Source organism: Amaranthus tricolor, chromosome 17 (assembly GCF_026212465.1).
Source record: "Amaranthus tricolor cultivar Red isolate AtriRed21 chromosome 17, ASM2621246v1, whole genome shotgun sequence".
In the NCBI taxonomy this organism is placed as follows: domain Eukaryota; kingdom Viridiplantae; phylum Streptophyta; class Magnoliopsida; order Caryophyllales; family Amaranthaceae; genus Amaranthus; species Amaranthus tricolor.
The window spans coordinates 14798105-14808340 of NC_080063.1; the positions used below are offsets into that span (position 1 = coordinate 14798105).

At 37.0% G+C, this 10236-nt stretch overlaps 1 protein-coding gene across 1 annotated transcript; it reads right to left on the reverse strand.

Moving 5' to 3' along the window:
• Positions 1-7705: 7705 nt before the first annotated feature.
• LOC130803784 (leucine-rich repeat receptor-like serine/threonine-protein kinase BAM2) lies at positions 7706-10236 on the reverse strand. Its single transcript, XM_057667986.1, has 4 exons — positions 10039-10236; positions 9483-9631; positions 8876-9432; positions 7706-8629 (listed from the first exon to the last, which is right to left on the reverse strand). The coding sequence occupies exons 1-4, from the start codon at positions 10234-10236 to the stop codon at positions 8511-8513; spliced, it is 1023 nt and encodes a 340-aa protein (XP_057523969.1). The 3' UTR covers positions 7706-8510.

Below are 10236 nucleotides of genomic sequence, written 5' to 3' on the forward strand. Positions count from 1 at the left end.
CAAACCGTCATAATAAAAGAATCCAAGTAATAAAATAAAATTATTTAGGGTAAAAGAGGGTATTTGAGGGGTATAAATGGGAAAAAAACTTTCCAAAAATGGAAAGTATTCTAAAGTGGAAAAACTTATAGAACTACCCGTTTTAGTAATGTGGAAAAACAAAAAGGAACAGAGGGAGTAGCTTATAATATCCGTGGTTCTTTTGCTTAGTTTGTTTTGTTGAATCTCACAAAAGTAGTACATCACTAGTTTAACTCCTCGTCCTAATGTATCGCACAAAATATCTTAATTCAATTATACTATTAGTTTTTTTTATAATAGATCAAATTAATATTATATTATTTATTATCCATAACTTTAATTATAGATGTTCAATAGAAAAACCAAAATAAAAAAAATAAGAATAACAAATAGAAAAAATTATCCAGAATAATTTTACCTATTGTCCAGCTGCTGTGAACAATTCCTATTATTGATTATTTCTAAATAATTCAATCTTTGTATATTATTTGCTGACAGCATCCCTTTTCACATTTTAACTTGCTATTGTAGTTACCTATTAGCCGTTACACTCACTTTTTCTTCCCATTTATACTTCTTCATTGGTCTTATTCTATTCCTCTTTGGTGGTACAGACTTATATTAGCCGATTAAAATGTAGAAATCAACAAATAATATACAAAGATTGGATTATTTATAAATAATCAATAGTAGAGATTATTTACAATAAATGGATAATAAATGAGATTATTTTAGATAATTTTTCTTAATAAATATGGGATAACGAGAGTTTTTTTTTTTTTAAAAAAAAAGGAATAACGAGAGAGAAATATATAGTACGAAAATAGAAATTAGGCAAATTTGAAAGGTCCGGAAACAAATTTCACCGTCGATAGCCGTTTGTTAATGTAATACTAAAAGTGCAAAATCAAGAGCTTCGGAAAGTGGAAATGGAGTTAATTAATTCTGGGAAAATAGAAAGATGGAACTCATGGAAGAGATTCAGATTTGAGTGTTCACAATCACAAGAAGGGAGGGAAAAGCATAACGGAAGGCTTGGAGACTGGAGTCTGAACTATCAACTATGAACTCTTCAACAATGGTTAGTTAATTATTCCACTTAACGTACAATTATATCTCATTTCATCTTCTAATACCTAAAGCCTTAACGCTGATTTTGATTCAATTTTATGGGTAAATTATAAATTATGGTGTCCATTGATCATTACCTATATTCTATCGAGCCAATTATTTTTAATTTTCTGATTTTAGTATACAATGAATTCTAATAAAATGACTTGTTGAATTAATTTTGGTTCTTATTTTGGTGAAGTTGCAATTGATGTTCATGTTTGTATCCAAAAGCAGTTTTCATGTTGTGTAGAAACTTTGTGACAATTGAAATTAAGTCTGCCCACATTTGAGCGCTCAATCTGTATTGCCATATTGGGCATAATTTTGAAATTGGAGGGGTTCGATTCTTGTTGTAGCTAAAGTTCGATTAATTAGGTATGTACGATATGTGATTTCTGGTTTAACACTGAGTTTTGGAGTTTCAATTATTTCTGTGTTAATTTTCATTCAATTATAATGGTGATAATATATACATCCTGAGTTCTAAATAATTGCTCCTAAATAACTGCCATATTAATATTAACTGCTATACTAAATAATTGCCATATTAATATTAACTGCTATACTAAATAACTGCTATACATGTAATTGTTATACTAAATAACTGCTATATATGTAACTGCCGTACATAATCTAACACTCCCCCTCAAGTTGGATTGTAGGATCACCAACACCCAACTTGCATAAAACTTCTTTAAAGAACTGAGTTCCAACTGCCTTTATAAGAATGTCTGCTAGCTGATCCTTTGATTTTACATGTGGATTATTTGGGCTTCTAATTTCTCCTTTATGAAATGTCTGTCGACTTCTACATGTTTTGTGCGATCATGTTGAACCAAATTTTCTAAAATGTTGATAGTCGCTTGATTATCACAGTATAGCTCACAACTCCTTGTAGGGGTAAATCCCAGTTAGGGATGGTCATGGGGCGGGTCTGGCCAGACCCGGACCCGGACCCTTTTATTTTTTTTGGATCCAGACCCGGATCCGGACCCTAAGGGTCCAAAATTTTCAGACCCAGACCCGGACCCTACGGATCTGACAGGGTCTAGGGTCCTTAATGGGTCCTTAATGGGTCTTATACAAAGCCTCTTTGATTTGTCAAAATTGAACCTTTTTCGAGTCTTTTTATATTTTTGTAAACAACTTATTATCGTATTACAAACACTTGTCACAGAAAGTTATCAATCGATACACCAATTTAACAATTCATTTCAATACCCAGAAACAAGTCCATAATTAGTATCACACTCCGTAAACTTCCAAAACCATTAGAATTAAACAATAAACATCATAATTGAAACTTTAACTCAATGCGCAATCAAATTATTTCAGTACCTAAAAACAAACCAAAATTAGAATATTGCCGCCTCCATAATTTCCAAAACCATTAGAATTAAACAATAAACACTGTAATTAAACTTTAATCTCGGCGAGCAATCAAAGTATTATACATGTACAACAAATGTGCAAATATCATCAAAATTTTAACAAAAATAAAAATAAAAAAAATAAAAATAAAAATAAAATTTAAAAGTTTAGGGTCCGGGTCCGGGTTCGGGTCTTCACCTTAGGACCCCGACCCGGACCCGTCAAAATTTTTTTGGATCCAGACCCGGACCCGGATCCGATGGGTCTAAAAAATTAAGACCCAGACCCTTAAAAAAGGGGCGGGTCCGGGGCGGGTCTAACAGGGTCCTGGACCCATGACCATCCCTAATCCCAGTTCAGTTAGTAACTTTCTCAGCCATAGGTCTTCTGAGATTCCCTTTGCTACGCCTCTGAATTCAGCTTCTGCACTGGACATAGCAACCACCTTTTGTTTCTTGCTTCTCCATGTGACTAGATTTCCTCCCACTAGAGTAAAGTAGCCTGACGTTGACTTCCTATCATCTCTATCACTTGCCCAGTCTGCATCTGTATATGCCACAAGATCAAGGTGGCCATTTTTCTGATATAAGACTCCCTTTCCAGGGCATCCTTTGAGGTACCTGAGAATCCTATGAACTGCGTCCATATGCTGAACCTGTGGTCTGTGCATGAATCGACTGACTACTCCTACTGCATATGCAATATCAGGCCTTGTGTGAGCTAAGTAGATTAATTTTCCTACCATACGTTGATACTGCATCCGATCAGCCAATTTTCCTTCAATCATCTGTAGTCCATGGTTCATCATCATTGGTGTCTTTATGGGATTGCAGTCCAGTATCCCTGTTTCAGTTGACAGGTCTAATACATACTTCCTTTGGGATATGAAAATTCTTTTGTTTGATCCGAGAACTTCAATCCCTAGAAAGTATTTCAGTCTACCAAGGTCTTTCATCTCAAATTCTTGGAATAGTTTTTCTTTTAGATTTACTATTTCCTCTCTATCATCCCCGGTAATGATCATGTCATCGACATAAATTATCAAAGATGTTATTCTCCTTCCTTTTTGTCTGAGAAACAAGGTGTGATCCGAATTACTTTGCCTGTAACCGAATCTCTTCATCGCAGAGGTAAATCTTCCGAACCATGCTCTAGGAGACTGTTTCAACCTATACAAAGCCTTCCTTAATCTGCACCCCTCATTTTCCGAGAACCCTGATGTAAACCCTGGTGGAGCTTCCATGTACACTTCCTCCTATAACTCTCCATGAAGAAAGGCATTTTTGACGTCAAACTGATGAAGGGGCCAATCTAAGTTTGCTGCAATGCTGAACATGACTCGAATTGTATCAAGTTTAGCAACTGGAGAGAAGGTTTATGAGTAATCAACTCCATACGTCTGAGTGTTTCCTTTTGCCACAAGTCGAGCATTGTATCTTTCAATCGTGCCATTTGATTTGTATTTGATTGTGAACACCTATTTACATCCGACGACTTTCTTTTTATTCATTAAGGTGCATTTTTCCCATGTGCCATTCTTCTTGTGAGCGTTAATCTCTTCCGCCATAGCTTTTCTCCAGTGAGCGGAAGTTAGGGCTTCTTTGACTGTGGTTGGGCTTTTGGTTGAATCTAGGGTTGCCTTAAATGCCAAGGCACTCTGTGACAAATTTCCTATACCAGACTTCTCAATGGGATATCTCGAACGTTTTGCTTCATACTCAGGATCATATCTTTTTGGAGGAACTCCTCGAGTGGAACGAGGAGGTAACATATATGATGGACTATCAACATTTTGACTGTCATGATTCCCTGTTTCAACTGTATATGTGACAACTTCCTCATTCAAAGTATCAACAATCACATTATCGTTAGTGTCTTTTGGGACAATATTATCAAGATTTGTATGACTCACCTGATGATCAGACAAGATTGGTAGCGGCAGAGGAGTGGACAAAACGTCTTGGTGAGGTGACTCTATAGCATTGTCTACTTGATCTTTTGGGTCTAGGCTGGACAACCACGGACTAACTAGCCAGCTGAGATCGGTATTATACTTTTCCCCCTGACGGCGAAGATGGTGATAGTAGTACTCATTCTCGATGAACTCGCAATCCATGGTGGTGTAGACTTTTCTAGTCAAGGGATCATTACACCGATAACCCTTCTGATTCCTACCATATCTAATAAGAACACATTTGACTGCTCTTGGTTCAAATTTGTTTTGTACCCTTGCTGGACAATGAACAAATACTGTGCACCCAAATATACGAGGAGGTAGAGTATGTGAAGAGAGTATAGAAAAGTGGGTTTGGAGGGTGGCTAAGGGTGTGTGGTATTGAAGGCTCTTTGTGGGAAGTCTATTGGTAAGGTAATTGGCAGTAGCGATGGCTTCCGGCCAAAGATGAGTGGGAACACGAGAGTCAAACATAATAGCACGGGTCATTTCAAGGAGTGCGATTTTTTCGTTCTGCCACTCCATTTTGTTGAGGTGTATCAGGACAAGATGTTTGATGTATGAGGCCTTTTTGTTTGAAGAATTTTTGCATGTTAGAATTAATGTATTCTCTACCATTATCAGTTCGGAGCATGCAGGGTTGGGTTTGGAATTGGGTACAGATCATATTATAGAACTCAACAAACACGTGAAACACTTCAGATTTCTGTCTAAGAAAGTAAATCCAACTCATTCGGGTACAATCATCAATAAATGTAACAAAGTATGGAAAACCGTGTAATCCTACGACGGGAGCAGGACCCCACACATCAGAATGAACCAGCATAAAAGGCATATCACCTTTATTCAAACTATTAGAATACGAGTGTTTATGACTCTTCGCAAGAATACATGTTTCACACTTAAACTCAGTTTTTATCCCTACAAAATTAGGAAAAAGTTTTTCTAGATACCCTATAGATGGATGTCCCAAACGGCGATGCCAAGTCCATAGTTGTCTTTCCTCTGACTCGCGAACAAGAACCTCTTTGCCTTTTTGAGTCTCCTCTTCCAAGTAGTATAGTCCACCTCTCAATACCACGCCCAATAAGTTGCCCTGTCTGAGCATCCTGCACAATACAACATCCGGGTTTCATGAGAACCGTACAATCAAGATCTCTAGTAAGTTGACTCACTGACAATAATTTATGTGACAGGTCAGGGACAAATAAACAATTTTTTAAAGTGATATTTTTTGTGAAGGAAATAGTTCCGGCTCCGCTCACTTTAATCTCTTCCCCATTAGCTGTTTTAATGATATCTTTCATAGGTTTGTCATGAGTCAAAAAATCATTCGGGTCATATAACATTGTATCTGTGGCACCACAATCAAAAATCCAATTCCCTTCGAGATAAGATAAAGTATTAAAACGAGACGAAAATTGATTGGAAGGGTACGTGGCATCATGTGAGGCACGTGACCCTCCTCTCTTTATAAGGGATTTAGGCCACTGATCCTCACTCCCCACTCCCCTTAACCCTACACCTTGTTTCTACTTTGGTGAGCCGTTTTCATTTCCTTCTTCATCACTTCTGTTACTTGTGATGTTCATGGCTTCTCCTTGGTTCTCCCCTTCCTCCATGGATGGGGTTTCTTCTGTACTCCATCCCATTGTTGCTCTGTCGGTCCGGTTCTGATCGGAAAATCTTGTCGGTTTTTTTTTCCCTTTTTCTTTGTATCTGGCCACCATTCCGGATAACCTACGAGTTTAAAGCACTCGTTTCTTGTATGCCTTATACCTCCACAGTGGGTACATTTTAGGTGAGCTTTATCATTTTCCCACCGGTAAGTCCTTCTTTGGCCGAAAAAACTCCACCGGTGCCCGGTGATTCCAGATCTGATGAGGGCTCCGTCTTCATGATTCCACGCCTCATTATTTCTCTCCTTATACTCACATAGGTCTCCTCCACCGTAGGGAGTGGGTCTAAGAGAAGGAGGTCTCTTCTATCTTTGTCAAACATTTCATCGATTCCTGCTAAGAACTGATACAATCGATTTTGTTGGATTAATTGATTATAAATGATGATGTCGCTTGGATCTTTCATAGGGTTTGGTTGCCTCCTGTCAATTTCTTTCCATAGCATGAGTAACTTGCTGTAATATGTTTCGATTATGTCTATTCCTTGTTGGATTTTGTTGGTTTTAACTGTTAAATCGAATATTTGCAGGCCGTCTCTCCCACTACTGTAAAGTTTCTCAATCACTTGCCACAAAGTTTTGACTGTCGGGAAATCAAGATACTGATTCACTAGGTCAGAATCTATATTCTCCAAAATCCATGAGATAACAATCGAGTCACTTCTGATCCATTGGTTGTACGCCGGGTCATTTGTGGATGGTGGGTCGTCGATGATGTGATTGAGACGATCTCGTCCACTAATGGCTAAGTGCATCAGCTTGGACCATTTTGTGTAATTCTGGTTTGTTAATTTCTCTGAGATTGAGAGGGTATGGGTGCTGGTCACGGTTTTGGAGGGCGGTTTGTTGGAGTTTAACTGTTTGAACAGTTGCAACAACTGTCCCATTGTAACCGGTTGATCTGGTGCTATGACAGTTCTTGATTCATCTTCCATTTCTGGACTTTAGGTAGGTTAATCGGTATATGATGAAGCTGCAAAAACGATTCAGAATTGTTGCTGCTTTGATACCATGATTTCTGGTTTAACACTGAGTTTTGGAGTTTCAATTATTTCTGTGTTAATTTTCATTTAATTATAGTGGTGATAATATATACATGAGTTTTGAATAAGTGCTCTTAAATAACTGCCATATAAATATTAACTGCTATACTAAATAACTGCTATACATGTAACTGTTATACTAAATAACTGCTATACATATAACTGCAATACATAATCTAACAATAAGTATAAGCCTATTAATTGATGCAAGTATTTTTGGCTCATTCATTCAGCAAAGATTTTACCACTTGACAAGAGTTAACAGTGAACAGTGGAGTGATGAGTGAAGAGTGATGAGTGAAGAATGAAGAGCGGAAGGAAGAGGAGGATTGTTGTACACAATTGCATGAGTTAATAGTTTTGAAAGATTTTTTTTTTATTTTTTTTATTTTTTTATTTTAGGCCCTATACTAAGATAGTAAAGAAAAGGCCAAAAATAAATTCGGACCCTCCTAATTTTGGGGTCCTATGCTATGCTTACTTTGCACATCGAGATGGACAACCCTAACTTTCACCACTTATGACAAGAAATTCTTCGGGATAACTTCTTATAGAATTTGAAGGAATTCATCCCTTAATTTTTTTCCGCTTTCCATCTACAGAAGCCTCATCTCTCGATTCCCCTTCCTTTTCTTTTTCCTGCAATTTCTTCTATCCAAACAATGTATGAGAGCATAAATTCTTTAGCACAAAAAATGGGTGCTAGACTCATTAGAAAAATTAAAGTAAACCACAAAGTACTCAAAATATTTATCTCAAAAATTAAACTCATTCTCTACACTTGACATAAACAATGTTTTCTTTCCCTACATGATGGGAAGTATATTTTTCATGATTAGTTATATAGAGAGTATTAACTAAGAATTTAGAATTATTTGTTTTATTCTTTTTTTTTCTACTCTAGAGTATATGAGTGTTGCATCAGAAATGAATTCTAAATTCTAAATTCTGGGAAAACAGCAGAAATGGAGAATGAGTTTAATTGAATATCTGCTGTTTGCATCAGAATTCTAAAATGAATCCTAATAGAGAGCATTCTCATTCTCTTATGCTAGCAACAAAAAATTTTCCATCAAGGAATTCAGAAAAAATCATTCTTTGTTCACTGATTGAGGAAGGCTGTCGTTTTCACGGTGGCTGTTCATAGTGAGCACTTGTAGAACCTGCTTCATATTTGGTCTTAAAACTGGATTCTTGCTTGTGCACATGAGACCTAGTTTAAACACACTAACCATCTGTTCCATGACGCTTGGTTCCTTGATAACTTCATCTAAGGCATCCACTATAGGACGTTGCTCACAATACCATTGCCATGACCAGTCTGCTAGGTTCAAATGATCATTTCCCTTGCAAGGTTCTTTTCCTGTAACCATTTGTAGAAGCACAAGTGCACAACTCTGAAGCTGTACACATCAATCTTCACATTCAGCTTTTTTGTGCGCCAATATTCTACAAGACCATTCGACAGAAGGATGAAAATCAGAATTTAGAAAAAAGAAAGCAGATGTGGGTTTTCTACACAATGATGAAAAAGTAGATGATAACCAAGGACGACAGCTCCTGGCTAAGCTAGTATCGGTTTACTTGATAATGCATAAAATAATGTGGTGGGATCATAGTTATTATTACTGTATAGTAGATAAGTTTTATATAGTAATAAAATCATGGCTTTGGAATATTTTAAGAAATCCTTACCTGGAGCTATGTAACCAAAAGAGCCTTTTACTCCAGATGCAGTTTGTGGTTCTCCATTTTTAACTGCTACCATTGCTAATCCAAAATCTGCAATTTTTGCATTGAATTCCGAGTCTAGTAAGATATTGCTTGATTTTACGTCTCTGTGAACGATGGAAGGAGAACAATCATAATGCAAATAACATAGACCCTTGGCAGCTCCAATAGCAATTTTTAATCGTGTTACCCAATCCAGAATACCTGGAGCATGACTGTTCATTGATGTCTCTGAGTATATTGTTGATGATTCATTTCCTTCCATTTTCCTGTTAAGCCATTTATCAAGGCTTTGGTTCTCCACATACTCATATACAAGAAGCTTATCTTGTGCACTTGAGACATAGCACAACAACTTTACTATATTAGCATGCCTAATTGTGCCCAGAATCTCAACCTCTGTTGAAAATTGCTTTTCAAGTGCACCTTCTAGTTTTCTCCCATTCCAGATTCTCTTGACCGCCACTATACCACCCGCGTCATTCATAATAACACTATAAACCTTTTCTGATCCTCCAGTCCTATTATATTATTGTCATCCAGGCCAGACAAAATCATCTTTTCAGTGAACTCTACCCTATGAAATGGTTTAAGTTTCCACTCCTGCTGTTCACTACTGTTACGTTCTTTTTTCCCAATAGGGTCTTTGAAGAACGTGAAATACAGAAACATCATGAAAATGGTTGCTCGGTAAGTAAAATCAGGATAATATATTTGTGTCTTGAGGTAGAATATTGAGGAAGATTTGAGATATGATTGTGGGTGCACAAATTGGCATTGTCAAAGAAACAGTTTTGGAATTCCTCATTGTCCAGTGCATGGGGAATTTCCCCTGTGAGGCAATTAGAAGAGGTTGAGTGCAAACTGCCTTAGGCCTTTTGTCAGTATTGCTAACTTGGGAGGTATTTCACCCGATAAATTGTTATGGGATAGATCCAAATCATAAAGGTTAGGTAGAAAGCCTAAAGGTTCGGGGAGTTGTCCTGAAAGTTTATTCCTTGCAAGGTTTAGGACAATGAGTGACTTCCATGAAATTATGCTCGTAGGTAGTTTCCCCGATAGTTCATTTCCATCGAGTGCAAGAGTATTAAGATATGAAAGAGCACTTAACTCCACTAAAATATTACCACATATTGTTGCTTGCCCGATAGTTGATTTCCATCGAGTGCAAGAGTATTAAGATATGAAAGAGCAGTTAACTCCACTGGAATATTACCACATAAATTATTGTTGCTTGCCCGAAATATACTGAGATTTCTCCACTGGGAAACGCTGGAAGGATTAACTCCTGAAAATTTGTTATTGCTTAAGTCTAACAATGCCAT